At 35.4% G+C, this 18,902-nt stretch overlaps 1 protein-coding gene across 1 annotated transcript in view; it reads left to right on the forward strand.

Annotated features, from left to right (window-relative positions):
* Positions 1–18,902, forward strand: part of NETO1 (neuropilin and tolloid like 1) — a 96,369-nt gene that overhangs the window by 24,102 nt on the left and 53,365 nt on the right. Inside the window, exon 4 of the mRNA XM_032223482.1 lies at positions 1,118–1,366. Within this exon, the coding sequence (XP_032079373.1) occupies positions 1,118–1,366 (249 nt within the window). The remainder of the gene's footprint in view (positions 1–1,117; positions 1,367–18,902) is intronic.

Consider the following 18,902-nt stretch of genomic DNA (forward strand, 5'->3'; position numbering starts at 1 on the left):
ATGCAAATTTGTGAAAGCAAGCTCATTAGGCAGCTATATTTGGGCTACATTTTTTTTAAAAAAAGCTAAAGAGCCAGTATTTGAGTTTTCTTTCAACATTACTACTGCTTTACCATTGCATAATAGGATTTCAATTCCTATGCTGTTTAATGGATCAGAAAATATGCTGAAAATTCTGTTGGTTGGGAAATTTCAGAAGTGTTTGACAAAATAGTGCTGCACTATGGCGCTAATATATATTTATATGAGAGGAGCAGACTTTATGAACCTTTTAGAACTATTTGAAATTTAGTGAGAACATGGCACCATAATGGATAGTTTTGGGTCTTGTTTCTTTAACTGAAATATCTTATGCATGAATGAGATTTAGATGACACTCAAGATCACAGAAGGTCACAGTACAACAAGACTAAAGGTAGATCTAAAAGGTTCACAAACTGTTTTATCACTGTAGGACTCTATTGCTACAACAAAAACATAAACATAGATGTTTCTGAATGTAGTTGCAACTTAGGCCAGCCATTACAAATAACACTAGCAATATCACTTGTATCGTTTCACAGAGCTTTACAGCCCTTTCTAAGCAGTTTACAGAATCAGCATATGGCCCCCCAACAATCTAGGCCCTCATTTTACTGACCTTGAGCCAGTCAAAATCAAACTCTTGGCAGTGGACAGAATTAGCCTGCAATACTGAATTTTAACTCCTGCGCCATCAGTTTTTCAAATAAACAAATATACATTTTCTTTGCTTTGTAAATCTCTTTAAAGAAAAAATAATAATTACAGCAAAAGAAGCAGCAAAGGAAGAGTTAGACGCTTATGCATATTTTTTTTAGCAACTAGGCCATACTGTTCCCAATTTTACTTATCCTACAATGCAGAATCAAAGAATTTTTTTAAAAAAGAAAGCTTAGTAGGAAAACCACTGATATTATTATTGAAATGCGTTCTGTTCATGCTTAGTAATAATAGCTCTGAGTAGAGTAAGTTACTTTGCCTGAACAAAACATCGAGACCCATAAAATACTGCGGTACATAGTTTAAAAACATTTGGTTTGGAAGCAAATACATTTCAGTGTATAAAATTATGGAAATACTTTGTTTTATTTTTCAGCTGCCCCAAGACAATGTATTGAGTTGCACTTTGATGAGAAATATTCCATAGAGCCTTCTTGGGAGTGTAAATTTGATCATATTGAAGTGCGAGATGGACCTTTTGGATTTTCTCCAATAATTGGTCGTTTCTGTGGACAGCAAAATCCACCTAAAATAAAATCCAGTGGCAGATTCTTGTGGATTAAATTTTTTGCTGATGGCGAACTTGAATCTGTAGGATTTTCTGCACAGTACAATTTTACACGTGGTAAGTAAAAATTTTAATAATTTTTGAGGAAAATATTTTAGTATTTATAATGATAGACTTTAGAAATATTATAAACTTATGTAACAATATAGTAAAATTAAAATGCTAAAATTTTAATGTATTGATAATGGAAATACAAAGAAAATGCTCTTTTCCCCCTCAGAAAATAGATGCTTCTTTTAATCTGCACTTTGCATTTATACTGAGTGATTTTATTTAGTTAACTGGCTGTTTATAAATAATTATTTACTTTATTTAGTTAACTGATATATTTATAAATCATCCCACTCATGGTGATATATATATTGTGAGACAAAAAATAAATAAAGCAATAAAGCAAAATAAAAGTACAAAAATAGGAGCCAAAGCTTTTATTACAAGAAAAGTCTTTTTTAAAACCTGCAATTATGATGCCTAATGAAGCATAATAAAGGAAATGTTGTTGTGACCCCAATCCAGGAAGTGATTTTATAACGGCAGCGTTTCTAACAATGTTGAAATCCTGGATGCACAGATGTTAGAAATAAAGCTGGGTCCAAAATTTCTCAGGCTGGTAATGATCATTATGTCAACAAATCTGGTTTTTTTTATCACCTTGAAGACAACAGCCAAAGAACCTTTAACTTGGAAAGACAGGAGGAAAAAGCCTCACACTTAATCCCTGTAGCACAGGCATATATAGGCAGTGATTCTCTCCTGCAACATGGAGGTAATTTATTTTATTTTTTTGTAGTTGGCTTCATTCTTCTCTGCACTAAACTATCTACACTGGCTAAGTGGTGCCAATTCTAGAATAAGGGAAGATTTTGGATTTGGAATTGTGTTAGGCTGAATCATGACAGTAGAAATTTCCAATGGTAGTTGCAAATTCTGGGCAAGTAGTATAAATTGAGATAATTATCTAGACTGTTGCAGTAACCTGAGAGGACCTGGCTAGTGGAATGTTTTTAATAAAAAAAAGCAGAACAGAAGCCTACAGTAGCATTCTGATTTAATGAAACATTGAGATGGAGGGATATCCATTAATTCCAGTTGTCCATTAAATACAAATGTAAGTAATTTACATAATTGGTATAAAAACCATCATTTGCAGTAAAATGTCCATTTAACAAGCAGACTGTCAATTTAAACATCTTTTAGTGGGATTGGGAGCCCATGAAAAACATGAATCCTACACCTGTTAAGCCATGGACCATTGAAGCAAGTTTAACTGTACTATGATTTTATCTGGGTAGTAATCATTGATAGAGTGCAATATATTTATATATTTATGCTGGGAGAATTATGATCATGCGGAAGGAAAATAATTGAAATGTTCACTATGTACAGTATTAATCCTCGTCATAACACATTAATTTTGTATATGTCGATCTTGTCAGCATCACAGTCAGCTACGAAGTTATAAGTACAATTAATTATATGAATGTATTTTCAGTAAGTAATATTCCCCACATTAGAAGTGGAAATATGTTTTAACATCATCTCAAGAAATGTTGTACATTCTAATAAGAAAAAAAAAAGGATTTCAGCTCCTGCTGTACTTCTCTCCTTTGAAAATTGTCTTTTATTACAAACAAAAAACTACTGTCGTGATTTTTTTTCTGTCTTTTAAAAACTGCAAATGGTTTTGCCAGAGGAATCCAAGATCCAAAGCATAGGATGCTTTCAATTAAGCAGTTCTGTGAAATCATCTTAATTGTTGCCTTTCAATTCTGTCATCAAATTGTCTGATTTTACTTCTGAAAGCAAAAGAGTATCTGCAGTCAGGTTTGTGATGAAATTTCGCAGTAACTTGCAGGAGCTATCAGAGATTTCTAAAAGATTTATTACATGGAGTGAGTAGTGCTACATTCTGGATGTATGTCAGTATCCTCCATATATATCTCCTAGTTGGAGAACTGCGAGCATCAATATGCTGGCTTTCAAGATTGTATCTAGAATAAAGATTGTAGCTTGTGTAGAATAGATTTATTTATAAGGGGTAAAGCTGGATTTTCATTCCAGTTGTAGCCAAAATGACTGATATTCCCTAATGTATACAACCTGGGTATCATTAAGATTGATAATCTAGTGTATACCTTTTCTGTCTTATTAGAAGGCATATGTTTGAAAGTTTCAATTTTATCAATGCCACAGAAGAGGGTAGATAGCAGTAAATTACTGATTTTTTTTTAAAAAAAGTATGTTTCCTGTGAAACTAAGAAAAAGAAGAGGTGCAACAGAGCTGAATAAAGATGGAGTTACAAGCAGAGAAGTGAAGGTAGAGGTTTAACCATGAATAAAAGTGGTAAAAGATATGTCAGAAAATATGAATGGCTATAATTATTGTGGATGAGAGTGAAGGTAGAATCCGTAGGTTGGTGATACTTTCATGTTAAATTACAGTGAATTGTTATAATGAAAAATTGGGGGAGGGGGGCCGGAACCAAGGATGAATTATGGGGAGAGGAAGAGAAATGTACAACATTCTGAATGAAATTGAACCAAGGGAAAAAGTGCTTTTTTGTTAGCTGAACTGAATGAGAAAAGAATGCATCATTTTTTAAAAAATGACTAGGCTAAATTTTGACACCCAATAATGAATGTCTGATGATTTGGTGTATATTGGCTTTAAGAAAAAGTGTCTTTGGAGTACATGGTTAAACCTTAAGCCTGATGATAACTTACACATGAAAAAGGATTGCTTTGAGAAGCATGGTATATTTTAGTTTATGATAAAAGACTAAAAGACTTAATAACGGATACCAGGACAAGAGGTTCTAACAGAATAATTTTTGCACAAATTTGACATCTAAGAGAAGAAAAGATGTTAAAGAATCTAGAATAAAATAAGACTGCAAGAAAAGAAAGTGTAAATCTGCAAGGAACAAAGGAAAATAGATTAAAATCACAATAAATGGAAGTAGACGTAAGGAAAAAGCATGTAGAAGTTACTTGGAAAAGAATAAAAAAAGTTACAGACTGTCACAGCCGTCAGCTGGAAGATGAAGTGGACAAGACTATGAATGAGGAAAAAAAGAACACAGAAAAACGGGTGCAAAAATGACAAGGAAATATATTTCACAATGTGTATAGAAAGAAAAATGTACTTCCAAAGAATGCAGTCAAAGTAAACCAGAACCAAAATTTAAAGCAGCAATGAAAATGCAGAGCAATATTGATAGAAGGAAAATTGTTTTGGATTTTGATGAAAGAACTACTGTATTTCCCTGAAAATACAACATGCCCTGAAACTAAAGCCTTGCCACATTTTTCGGATGGGCAAAAATATAAGCCCCCGCCCCCAAAATAAGCCCCCTGGACAACCCCCCCCCCCCAGCGAGGCAGAGCACTGCTCACCGATTTAGCGGTATCCCGAAGGCGCCAAGCTGCGGGAGCCAGGGGGCTGAAGAAAGGCACTCGTTGCTTGGCACCTTCGGGAAACCGTTAGGTTGAGGGGTGGCGTTCTGCCTGGCTGGAGGAGGGAGTTGCCGGGCAGCTGCTCCCTTGCGAGCGGGCTCCTGAAGAGCCGGGCACAGCTCAGGGGCGAAACAGCCATGAGGTGACCATGCCCACGAGCCCGGCTCTTCGGGAGCCTGTTCGCAAGGGAGCAGCTGCCCAGCAACCCCAAAACAATAAGCCCTCCCCCTCTAATAAGCCAAAGGCCATATTTTGTGGGTCAAAAAAATATAAGACCCTGTTGTATTTTGGGGGAAACACGATAAATAAGGAGCCTCCAGTAGAATGAATGAAATCAAGAATAAAACTAGTGAAGTAATTTAGGATGAAACTGAAATTAACTCTGAAAGAACTATTTTATTAGGGAACCATAATGGTACGTAGCTTCCTGGAACTATAACTAAAAGAATGTTTAATAAAAATAAATAAATGAAGAAAGTTCTAAATGCTGTGAGAACATTGAAAATGGTAAGGCTCCCAGATGCATGTTAAGAAGCGTTAAAATTTGTTTGCTTCTGGAGTAGTTGTGTTACTTAATAGTTTAATATATGGAATGCTTAGTTACTGGTTCAACACTGAACAAGGAATAAATGTATTTATAGCTAAGTGTAAGGAATATTAGTGAATATTATAGCTAAGTGTATAAGGAATATCAATATCAGACACTATCAGAATATCAGAAATGCATATGTTCAGATAGTTTAGTCATATGCAGAGAAAGAATGATGGCAGAACTTCCAAACAACCATATGATGGAGAAATGAAAGGATTGTGAGAAATAAAAGACGGAAAAACCATAGCTAGTTGGACTTGATGGCATCCTCAAAAATGTGAGAGTTGAGAGGTTTAAAGAAGAAAAAGTATGTATGTACTGGTAAATAGAACGGTAGAAGCAAGAATGGTTGCTAGGATAGAAATGTATGGAGAAATAAAATGAATAGTAATGGTGCAACTAAATTTGTTTATATTTCATTTAATATATTTGGCTTATTGTTTATTACTTCTTTCTACAGTGTTACTTACCATGAAATGGTGTGGTTAGATGAATATGTATGAATAGTATGTACTTATATATGAATACTTTTGACAATGTATGCTATTGTTATAAATTTTGATTCATTGCTTTTCCATGGAAGAACTATGTGTTATCAGGCTTATTTTAGCTATAATTCCCATAATAACTAGGTGTTTTTTCATCTACCACTATGAAGTATAGATTATGTATCATTCTATATTTCATTATTTCATTATCATGTTATATTTCATTATCATGTTATTACCTCTCTTTCCATCCCTCCCTTTCTGGACTAAGTCCTTCAGTTACCTGGGCAAGATTTTCAGAATCGTTTGCTATTACCTTTTTTCTAAGACTGAGAGGGACTAACTAACCCAAGATCCACCCAACTGGCTTTGTATCTAAAGTGGGACTAGGTTTCCTTTTAGTGCCTTCCCCTCCTTCCCTTTGTGTATCCCTCATTCTCTCTCTCTCTTGGTCTCTCTCTGATGTGAAATAAGGATATGTAATGTCAACCAGATTTCTGAATGCCAGATATTCCTGTACATTGGCAGTATTGTGTGGCCAGATTAGCTTTAGTTTAAATAATTTATGTGTCTGGCATTAATGCTCAAAATATAAAATGATCTGGAAATGGCTCCCAATAAGATCAACTTGTAAATAAATTCAGAATTACGAAACTTAGTTTCAGTGCATTATGAAGTAGTCCTGACTAATCTCATTGGATATAATATAGGGAGTCATAATCGCTGTGATATTTCACAGGTGGGTTGGACTTTAATTCCCATCATTTTAAGAGAATTAGCAAATAAATGAGTTCACTTAGGTGAGTGCATGTAGGTGGGAAACTTTAATTTATTCCATATTCTGTATATGGTACACCTACAGTAGCAAATAATTACAGTGTTAGTTACTGCAGATGTAGATTGAAATAAGATACGTTATTTTTCCCAATTATCTCCAATAATTTGATTTTTTTTCTTTTTTCTTTCCCATGCATGGGAAACATTGGAATCCCTAAAAGCTTGTTGTTTTCTCCATATTTTTTTTAAAAAAGTTGCTCCCGTGAGCACTCATACCCTGGAGTTACTATTCCAAGGGGTGATATCTGACAGTAGGGCTGAGAGAAACTTTGAAAGCGTGCTTCCTTTCAGTGAACTGAATCTTGAATCCTTTTGAATCTTTCATGCAACAACACAATCCTTTCACTTCTAAGAGGAATGATAAAGTTTCCTCTCCTCACTCTGCGTTGGACCTCTTCTCAGCTTCTCTTCAGAATTCACAATATGGAAGAAAGCCAAAGGAAGCATGTGGTACCCTGGACACATGCCAAACACTGGGCATCCATGATATGTATCATTGGCTGTTTTGAGTGGCTTAATTCAGGTGGTTTCTTTGCTTTGATAAAACAAGCAATTGTGACTCCATGGCTTGTGTTGCTTTGTTGAACTAAATAAATCTCAATTTACATAGGTCTATTTCAGGGGTGTCAAACTCAAGGCCTGGGACCTGTATCCGTCCCACGGGTGCTTAGATCTGGCCTGTGGGGCTGCCCTGGAAACAGCAAAAACCCGGCCCACTGTGCCTCTGCCAGCAAAAACGGAGCGCCCGCCCTCTGTTTTTGCTGGCAGAAGGTTTCAGGACGCAATGACAGCCGAAAATGGAGCTCACAGGGGCCACGGTCAGCCCTCCCAAGCTCCATTTTCACTGGCAGAGGGTTTCAGGAAACCGGGGCAGCCGAAAACAGCTTGGGAGCCTCTTTTCGCTGACAGAGCACTTGGGCCACCACAGGTGCCCTCAACATGAGTGATGTCGAGCTGGCCATGCCCACCCTGGTAACACTCACCCTGGCCCCCCAAGGTCAAACACAATCCTGATGTGGCCCTCAGTAAAATTGAGTTTGACACCCCTGATCTACTTGATGCAGTAGTTCGTATGATGGTTTTTCAGTTTCTGCAAAGCAAAATAATAATAGGAGTTTGGTCTAATTGGTGTAGTTACAATGGGTAACCATTCCTTTTGACAGCCCAAAGCAGCTTAATGTGAACCAGACTGTCCATAGTTAAATTGCACAGTTTGATTTGTGGTGTGTTTTCACTGATTATCATACGAGCATGTTGTAAGCATATGGATTTCCTAAAGAAACCATGTCTTTCATTGTGCGTGAAAGAATGGAAGCAAGTGTTATGCCTCTCTTCCACAATAGGAATTTGACTACTGAACCCGTACATTTTTGAATTGTTTCCTGTTCCTTTGTAAAAATATTTACAGAAGCAGATTATTATAATAATAGCAGGCATGGCATGATACATACCTTTCACTTTTATAATTTTCTTTAAAAAAAGGTATTATGTCATCCATTTGAAATATTGGAGGAATAATATAGCTTATTCAGTTTTCCACATTTGGGGGGGGGGAATTGGCCCATTGGTGAGATGTTTAAAAAATTATTAGCAAGTTTCTACTTTTAATGGCATGGAATGCTATTTTCTCCTAACTATACAAAGAAATGGTTTGAGGGCATATGTTGCTCAGAGCTGAATCAATTTTGTAGTACTGCAGACAGAGGGCCAGACAGAATAAACTCTGCTTTAAGCTGATCACTTTGATTCATCTGTAATAATCAGATTTCTTTTTATCTTGGTTTTCTCCTCTTGGAATCTGTAAGTCTGTGGCCTCAGATGGCACACTATTAAATTCAGTTCTATTCACTGGTGGAAACCATCTGTGTTTGCATTTGGCTTCATTGATATGAATGACAACAATGTACGGTTTGCCTTTGAAAACAAAAACAGTGTGTGGCACACAAGGAGCAGGAAGGTGGGAGGAATAATTTCTAGGAAATTGCATGAACATAAACTCATATTCTGCCTTTGTGTGTGTGCATACATTCTGTATGTAAACAGATGAGTCAAGATATAAGTCATTTGCAGAGTGTTTTTAAAAGAAAATATATAACTATATTCCCATCTTCTCCATTTTATACCTTTTTTAAAAATTCAACTTAGAACTGTTTTAGCTAATTTTTGAAAGGCAGATGAGGCAGGATTATTTATTCTACTTTCTTGGCCACGAGTTCAGATAGTCAAAGACCACTATTTTGCTGTTATATCTGATATTGTGCCTTGTAAGAAATCAGACGAATAGCAGTGTTGTTCTCTTCTTTGTGTCTGCAGTAAGTATGCTATGGTATTTGTTTTGCATTTTGGAATCCCCTGTAGAAGTTAGGAGGAACAGCAATTCATTCAACATTTTTATTCAATTTTTTTTTATATAGTTAATCACTTTGGGTCCTGGTCATGTTCCTCTGAATAAAAATAATTCTCTAGCATTGAACCTTCTGTTTGTATTAATTAATGAATTGATTGGTTTTTATTTAAATATGTTCTATAGCCATCCATTTGCTGTAGAGTGGGCAGTAAATAAATAATTAAAACCAGAAAATAGTAGACTAACTTTGTTAATTAAAACAGTTTAACTGTTTTAATTAACAAGTTTATCAGTATAACATGTCCAAAAAACTATTGCATTGTACAGTCAGTAAACAACCACAAACCAATCTAATAGCCTGATCCAAATGTTTGAAGGAACAACCAGGTTCCTTTAGCAGATTTCTAGGACTGACATTACAACAGAGAAGACACTACTCTTGGGTTCCCCGAAGTTGGCATTGATTAATAGACTTGGAATATGCCCATCCTGTCGGTTTTGGTTGGGTAAGCGGAAACAATTGGAGACCGGCAGTCCTGTAAATTACCTGGCCCTGTGCCAGCACCATGAATTGCGTCTGGTGCACTGGAAGCCGATGCAGCTTGCAGAACAGTGGTATTATATGGATGTGTTATGAAACACTTAAAAACTACCCATACTGGACAACTTGAAGCTTCTGAACATTTCTTAGAGCATCCCATATAGATCAGTTTATAGCAAGCAGCCCCAGAGCTTGTGCAGGTCTGAGGCTTCTTGCCTCTCTGCAAGACAGGGAAGCAGGAGGCCAAAAGGAGATTGATTGATGGAGATGCAGGTGTGTTTGTGGGAAATTGAAGTGCAGTCTTAAGTCTGAGTGGGCTGCCAAACATCCAAATTTTGATCACATGACCACAGGGGCACCGCAACTGCCATAACTTTAGGCACAGGTCATAAGTGTTTTTTTTCCCCAACAGCATGGTAATTTTGAATGGTCACTGAATGACTAGTCATAAGTCAAGGACTAGCTGTATAGACTTTTTCCAAGAGACAGAACAAAATGCACATGTGTTTTTGGTTTGGATGGTTAGAAAAAAATTGGATAGTAGAAAAAAATGACCTTTTTTAGTATACGTTTCTGAATAATACTGCAGTCGCAGTTGTTGGAATTCTCAGAAGAATGTTGATAGTGAATCTGGGAAACAGCTGAAATTCAGGAAATTTAAAAAAATGTAATTTGGGTTGTATTGCAGAAAACAACTCACATATGTGGTTTAGGAATAATCCTGTGCTAATTTTTATGTGGGAATGGAATGTGAAACTGTTAATATTTTAAATGCAATTATTATTACAATTATTCCATCTGCATCTGGAGCTAGATTACAGATATCATTGTTTATGTCTAGCTGCTTTGTGCATTTACTTTTTAGGCTTGTTATTGCATATTGGGTATTTAAATAACTGCTTTACTTTGTTTTGATTTGTATTTCCAAAGCTGATATTTGTTTAGGATTATTGGATTAACTGCTTGCGGGATACAAACTCATTCATTTTTATTCACATCTGTCTTGGGATTTTCTTATTGATATATTTCTGTCATGTGCAGAATCCCTTAGGTATTTGATAAGTGGATGTGGTTTTGCTTTTATAGGTCTTAGAATACATCAGACACATCAGAGAGCAGATTTTTTTAAAAAATATCATTCTTTCACCTATAATTCCATTGAGAAAAATCAAAAAGATGCATTATGTCATTATTTTTGTTCTTTTAAACTGTTTTGTAATTGCTGATACAATTTTGGTTGTTGGCAGATTAGAAATGTAACAAAAAAAGAGAGGATAAGAACAGGTTATTTATTCTTGATTACATAATCTTAATTAATCAATAATAACATATTGGTATAATTAGAGGAAATGTTTCTGTAGATCTATGATAGCTTCTGTAACACTCATTTTGCATCTTTGCAAATGTCCCAAGGGTATATTTCTGTTCTATTTCATATTTGAAAGGGTGCTGATGATGCAGAAGTGATATCCATGATCTTTTGTTCTAGGCTGCTTCCCAAGCAAGTTTGCAGGGGGAAAATCCTTACTGCTTATGACAACAGTACTGCATGAGGAAATCTGCAGCAGTAAATTTGTCATTAAATGTAAAGATGCAAGAGACTTGAGAACATTTTCTACTTTCCTGTTGAAAAAAGACACACTGCCATTTTAGGCATAACATATACTTTTCAAGGCAAAAGATGAATAATAACAAACGATAGCAAACACTAATAGTCTGCTGGTCACCACTTTGCCAACATTCATATAATTCTAAGATTATTTTCAATCCTTCCCCACTCCCTGAATGTCCACATAGGATACACAACATTAGAACATGCACATTTATTTTTACTGTAATAGGTAGCATATTAATTATAAAAATGGGGTTAGTAATAGTAGCACATATAAAATTATCAATAGCAATAGCTCTTAGACTTATATACCGCTTTACAGTGCTTTATAGCCGTCTCTAAGCAGTTTACAGAGTTAGCCTCTCCTCCCTCCCCCCCCCCCAACAACTTGGGTCATTTTACCGACCTTGAGCTGGTCAGAACCGAACTCCTGGCAGTGGACAGAGTTTGCTTATAAAAACATTTATATCTCAATAACTTCTAGAGAAATAAGTTAATACACTCAGAAAGATAGATGCAATAATATGTGGAACGTTTGCTATGGAGAATACCATTGACAGCGAAGAAAAGAAACCAATGGATCATTCAGCAGATTGATACACAAATCACTACACGCACACATGATCAGCCTCAAATTAGGCCACTTTGGACACATTATGTGAAGATAAGGTTACAATGCTGGGAAAGATGGAAAGAAAGATGAGAAAAGGACAACTTCAATAAAGGAGAATATTTGTAGCTCAGAGTTGAAATGAGGGCTCCTTGATGCTCTCTGAACTTGGTTATTTTCTTGCAGATGTTTCATTACCCAAATGATGTTACATAGTTTGGTTAACGAAACATCTGCAAGAAAACAACCAAGCTCAGAGAGCACCAAGAACCCCTCATGATGGAGTCAATTACATCGATGATAGGTGTGCCATTAGAAGATATGACGGACTGGGTCAGGTCTGGATTGACATACGTTTGGTATAGTGGTATAGGATAGTAGAGCTATTAGTGTAGTGGTTAAGGCATCAGGCTAGAAATTGGGAGACTAGTTTTAATTCCATCTTGGGCAAAAAATCAGTTGGGCGTCCTTGGGTCAATCACTCTCTCTTAGTCCTAAAAGAAGCAGTAGCAAATCACTTCTGAAATATTGTCAAGAAAACTTCAGGGACTTGCCGAGGCAGTTGTCAGGAGTCAACACTATCTGGTAGGCATAGAGAGTAATAATGGTAGTGACACATTTTCCATCTGTCAATTCCAAAAGGCCCCACTGTTTGGATCTGCTGATTCTATATTACTGACGATGCTATATTACTGCCAATATATTACAACAATCTAGGTTCTTGTGAAGAAGCCAGTGCATATGAAAGCCAACACAGCTAAAGAAGTGATAGCTGCATTTTTATATGTTTGTGTAGATAATAATATCAATGATTAGGCCTCTGGCATATTAGTAATATCAGAATATGGTTTGTTTTGTTTCTGCAGTTTGGAGAATGAAATTCTGTAAGAAAAAAAAAGTTGAAATTTCAGGATGATTTTTTTTTTAAAGCTTGTAATTTTCGCAGGCCATGCAATAATAGTTCAGTAGAATCAATAACTCTGCATAAGCCTTCCTCTCTTATCATTTCGCTCCAGCCACATCCTTTTTTAAAGGCCTTTGTGTTCTCAGTGCAAACATCTGCAACTGAGAAACCTCTAATATAACCCTTGTATTGGTAATGTAAAAGGTACAACAAATGCAACATGGAATTTGATTCCAGAAAACATTTAAATATGAGCTTGATTTTCTATAGATAAATTCATTTTAAATCACTGTAGCTGGAGTTTCCAACCTAAGCATAATTATTGGGAATTAAGCCTCATTCATCCTAATGAGATTGGCTCTTGAATTGGGTCAAGCTCCAAGAAATATGCTTGTTGAAAGTACAAATGTGATATCTTCTGAAATGTTCATCTGTTAATTTCTATGATAGCTTTATTGAACTATTTTAATCAATGCATATAACTGAAGTTTCTCAAACACAAATACAGTGACATTTAAAGGATGTCATTAGCACCTGAATTCTGTATTAATTCATGTACTGTTGTTTCAGAACACTTCTCGTCTCCCTGTGACACCCTCCCTCTTTGTGTGTATGTGCATGCTACTCTTCAGTGCAAATTATGCCTCAAAAAATACTACAAAAGATATTTGTCTTTCTTTTTCCATCTAATCATCCAAACTGAGGGCTGAAATTCAGCATGTTCTGCATGTTCTGGAGAACCAGTAGCGGAAATTTTGAGCCGTTTGGAGAACCGGCAAATACCACCTCTGGCTAGCCCCAGAGTGGAGTGGGAATGGGGATTTTGCAGTATCTTTCCCCTGCCATACTCACCAAGCCACGCCCACAGAACTGGTAGCAAAAAAAATATATGAATTTCACCACTGTCCAAACTGGCAACATTTGTTTGTTTATAAACTAAAATGCAGAAGCTTTATTGAGTAATAAGAGATTTCTCCTGTGAGAAATACATCCTCAGCCATTTTATTACTGGATTATGCCATATCTATGTAATTTGGAGGTGATCATTATTAAGGGCTGACATTATAAGAAAAAGACATCATTTATCTCTATGGCACCTCCATTGTTAATGATTCACATCTTGATTTCAAGCCTAGATTAGAATGATAGAATTACTGAATGCATGAGTTGGAAGGAAAGTTGCAGGGATTATACCAACTCCCTGCTCAGTGCAGGAATCCAATGAAGCATCCCTGACAGATGGCTCTGTTTGAAAAGAACCAAATGATAGATTCAAGGAAGAGAGTTTCTTTGCTTAATACTAGGGAATTTGTGCTAATATTGAACCCAAATATCATTTCTTATATTTCATCTCTTTGGACATCATCCTGCCCTCAGTCACAAAGAGAATATCTGTATTTTAGATATCTGTAAACTGTTGTGATATCTTCCTTCCGTCTTTCCTTTTGCAAGCTGCAGATACCCTACCCTTTTAACCATTTGTCATAGAGTTTGGTTACTGGGTTCCTTTTTTTCTGTGTTGAATCCAGCTTCTCCTTTTTAAAATGTAGCATTTAGAAAAATAAATTTACTCAATGTGGGTAACACAGAACACAATATAAATAATATCTTTACTGATCTAGGTGCAACTCTTTGGTAAAGTAATTCAAGATTTTATTGACATTTTTAGTTGTTGCTCTTTTACCTGCTGTTTGCCCACAAAGATCTATAGATTCTGCTCATGTGATCAATTGCCAAACTATGGACTTCAAATTATGCATTTTGTTTTCCTTACTAATTGAAGACTCTTGCGCACTGAATATGAACACCTTGGAGTTGCCCCAACGATTAATTCTGTCCAGATCATGTTGAAATTATTTTGAAAAGCTTGTCATATGGCTGTCTCTTCATACAAAGTTATTGAATACCACAAGATTTGATTCTTTTCTCTGGGTCAGCCCAGAACTAAATTTTAACCATCATACGGATCCAATTGTTCAACCAGTTGTGAATCGACTGAATCAAATTAACTTCTAATGCACATTTATTCATGGTCTCTCCAAAAATACCATAAGAAACTTTCTCACATCCTTTATTGTATTCCTTAACCTACCCAAGTATTCATTCAGTCATAAAAATAAATGAGGTTAGTCTGAAAAGACTTGCTCTTGATAAAACATTGCTGGTACCTGGAAATTGTGCTGATATTGTTTAAGTGGTCACAGACATGATGTTTGACATGTCCAGGATAACTTCATCCTTGTTTTTTATAGCACATTTTGAAAAATGAAATTGGCAGAGAGATCAAAAACCTGTTAGACTTCCTACTTCTATTGGGGAAAAGAAAAACTTGGCAAGTATCGAAGTCTCCTATTAGTATAGCTTGCTCTTTGGAGAATTTGGTGAGTTAATATAGGAAAATACGCCTAGGAGGATTTCCAGCAGTTGGTTTAGTAACATATAATGAGCTGAACAATGGTATTGATTTTTTTTTTTATCCACATGCTTTTAAAAAGGTTACTATATATATAGATTTCTTCATAGATGTAGGGTCTTTTGATATTTAGTGCTACATTAGCTCCACTTTTTAAAAAATTCTATCCATTTGGTTTTGGTGTTCTAGTCCCGACTCATTCAATCAGGCTTCTATGATACAAATAGTCCTCAACTTACAACCATTACAAAAAAAATGTTTTTGAATAAACACAAACAGACAAAACACAACAAACACTACAAAAATATCTTCCATTACAAATTGTAAAAAGTGTGTCAATTGGTTACAAAGAGCTTTTGTGCATCCCTTCCACAGTCATCACCTACAATTCATATCAAGTTATATATTTTAAATCAAATATTTATATATATATATTACTATCATCATACCTCAATCTTCATATGACTATAATTGTTTTACGTCCCTTTATGTAACATATTCCAAAATGTAAAGCAAAACCACATAATGGCATTCCGTTATCTATTTTCAGTATCACCTAGCAACATTACATCTTTATAACATTTTCTAAATAAAAATTAATTATGTTTAATAACAAAGTTTCCAATTTCCCTTTTATCATGTCAATACAAATATTACATTATTATCATTATCAATCATTTATTTAACAATATCCGTCATTTCATTTTTTGTCTTAGTTTAACTAAATTTAACTTTTTTTTAATATTATAAGCTTTCATACATAACAGTTTCTAAACTTCTTTTCATGATCACCATTTAGAATTTATACCAAATTTCCTCATCAAATCAATACATATTTGTACATTGTTATCATTATCAATTATTTATTTAACTATATCCATTATCACTTCAATTTTAACATAATGATATAATTTTAACTAAATTTCACTAATATTTTGTTATTAGTTTTCATATCTCAATCTCTGTCTTTCCAGTAATAGTGCAGTCTTATGTCCTTTGCCATTTGTGGAATTAATCTGGTTATTTCCTTGATCAAATTTGTGTGGACTTCTCTTCACAACTTGTTGCTTTTTACATATCTTGTAAAATCTCGAGACCTCCGTCAGCTTCTTTAATTACCTTATCTTTAGTTATCAGTAGTGCTTTTGTCAAAATTTCTCTCCTTGAATCCAACAATTCTTCTCTTTTCTTCATCTTCTATTCCTTGAAATCCAGGGTAGAGCTCCTTTCCATCTATCTTCCCTTTCCATGTTCCACTCTTTCCATCTCCAACCACACTCAGTTCACCGTCAGTATCCACAGTTATGTTGCCTCTTTGTTCATTTCTCCCCTGGGTTTTTAGGACTCTAACCTCCACTTTTTTCATTTGCTGGATATCTTCAACTCTTCCATCGAATTTCACTGCATAACAATCTATATTTTCCAATCTCTTTTCAATTATCTGTGTTGTTTCTAATAATTTTTGAATTTCAAACATAATCTGTTGTAATGTTATGGTTTCTTTTTGGAGCTGTGCCATTCTTCCAACTAGTAAACACTGCTACTCTAGTTTTAAAGCAAGGTTTTGTTTTCACTTCTCTCCAGCTGCCAAAGAAGCATCCAAAGAGCACCTGCATAAACAACCCATGCTCTTCTCCTTATCTCTTCTGTAAACAAGCTGAAGCCTTTGAAGTGCAAAGTTAAAGATCAAAGAGAAAAAAGAGAAAGCAATATTTCCAACCTCCAAGTGGCAGTGCAACTTCTTTTCCCTCTGATATTACTACCCTCTTTATATTCCTTTTATATCTTCTTTTATTCCAGGCTTAAAAGAAACAAAATTCTTAAATAGAGCAAAATAAAGAGAAAAAACCCATCCAAACCAATATTATAAAAATAAAGAAAAAGATTTAATCCATAGGTTAAAAAAAAAGAAATAGAAGAAGAAAACCAATACTTTCACTTTAAAAAGTAGGAAATATTTGCAAAACTTCCATCCATAAAAAAAGGACAACACACTATCCAATATAGCTTAATTTTGCCGCTTATTTTCTTTTCTTTGCAAGTTTAATTTAGCTTTGATTTTTTTTTGGGGGGGGCAGTCTCTTTCTTCCTCAGATGGACACACTTTCTCTTTTCGCTTTCCTCCCGTTGCGGAGCTGTCCCAACTTCAGCAGCTTTGGGCTCATACCTTTGCGACGTCAGCTCCTGTCTCCCAATTTAATGACTTTTCAATGTTATGACAATACTGGAAAAGAGACTTATAACTAGTTCTCACCTTTACAACCATGGCAGCATCCTCACAATCACATGATCAAAATTGGGATGATTAGCATGTATTTATGACAGTTCAGCATCCCAGTGTCATGTGATCACCATCACACTGGGATCATTCTCGGGGAATTTCAGACAAGCAAAATCAATGGGACAAACCAGATTCATTTAATGACCATTTAATGGTGATTTGCTTTAACAATTGCGGCAAAAGATTGTAAAATAGGATGCAACTCCCTTACTGAGTCCATCACTTAGAGTTCTTGTTTCAGTTGTCATAAGTGGAGGACTACCTGTATTCATCAGATCATATGTGATGCCTAGTGTTAGGATTTCTAGTTTCCCCTGTTTGTTGTTCCAACAGTGTGCATTAGTACTCAGACATTGGCATCCAGACATATTACTATTTGCTGATCTCCCTATCAATGTGTTGGGAATTTCCCATGGTCCTTTCTTGCCTTCTACAGACTTAGTTCCTAATATCCACTTTTTTCTACCCGAGACTGTGCTTTCATCACCTCCTTTCTTGTGATTTAATTTAGTGGAGAATTCTTTAAAATCTTATACATGAACTTTTCTGTGCTATCCACTAATCTAATAAAGCAAACACTAGTTTTAGCAATGAATCCAAACCTGAACTGGAAGCAGGTTTTGGTGCCAGAACTTTATACAATTGGAGTGATTTAAAAGGATCCTTCACCGTACATAACTTTCTAGCTATGTTGACCCTCAGGGTAAGTACAAGCTGCAAGTAGATAAGTTAACCTTTTGCCCTAATTGCTTCCTAAAGGCTTGTATCTACTTAGTTTGTATAAAAGATATCACATCTCCCTTAAGTTGAACATGACATGGTATGAAAACATTATGTGTTTCTTCATTTTCTGGCAACAATATTGAAGGAATTGCTGTTGCTTTCATCTGTGTTTTATTTTATTTTTCTAACTTTCCAATCTGGCCTGTATCACTGGAATCTCTTGATGTCCACCTTATCAGAAGAATAAGTTAGATTAAATTGTATATATTTCTAATGCTTGGTAATTACATGGTGTGCAACTAGCATTGGACATTCATAGGTTGTATCTGATGGGATGGGAACAATCCCATCTGCCACTGTGTACTGAAAAAGAACTGCTAGTTTTTTCACACAACTGCTACTAGAAAATGCAGTCTTGTTTTTCCTGATTCTTATACTACATGGATGTCGGTAAGAAATTTTGATATTATTGTTTCTGTTCTGCTTCCAAGACCAGCAGTCTCCTGAATACAGTAGCAAGTTTGCTGTGTCAGGGAAATAAATCAAAGCATCATTATATATCTATGATAAGATAAAAAGATTATTAAATGTGATAATTATACAGAACAAGTATTTTATTACTGTGATATATTGGTATGCCACAGCCAAAGCAAAATCTCTAGAACCCTTGATTCAGCATGTAATATTTAAACAGATCTCTCCTTGGTGACAAAAGAAGATAATTGTACATTAAAAGGTCTGAACTGTGTGAAGTTTGTTCTAAAGAAGAAAGATTGACCTCCTCAACTT

The sequence above is a fragment of the Thamnophis elegans genome, chromosome 8 (genome assembly GCF_009769535.1).
Source record: "Thamnophis elegans isolate rThaEle1 chromosome 8, rThaEle1.pri, whole genome shotgun sequence".
Taxonomy (NCBI): Eukaryota; Metazoa; Chordata; class Lepidosauria; order Squamata; family Colubridae; genus Thamnophis; species Thamnophis elegans.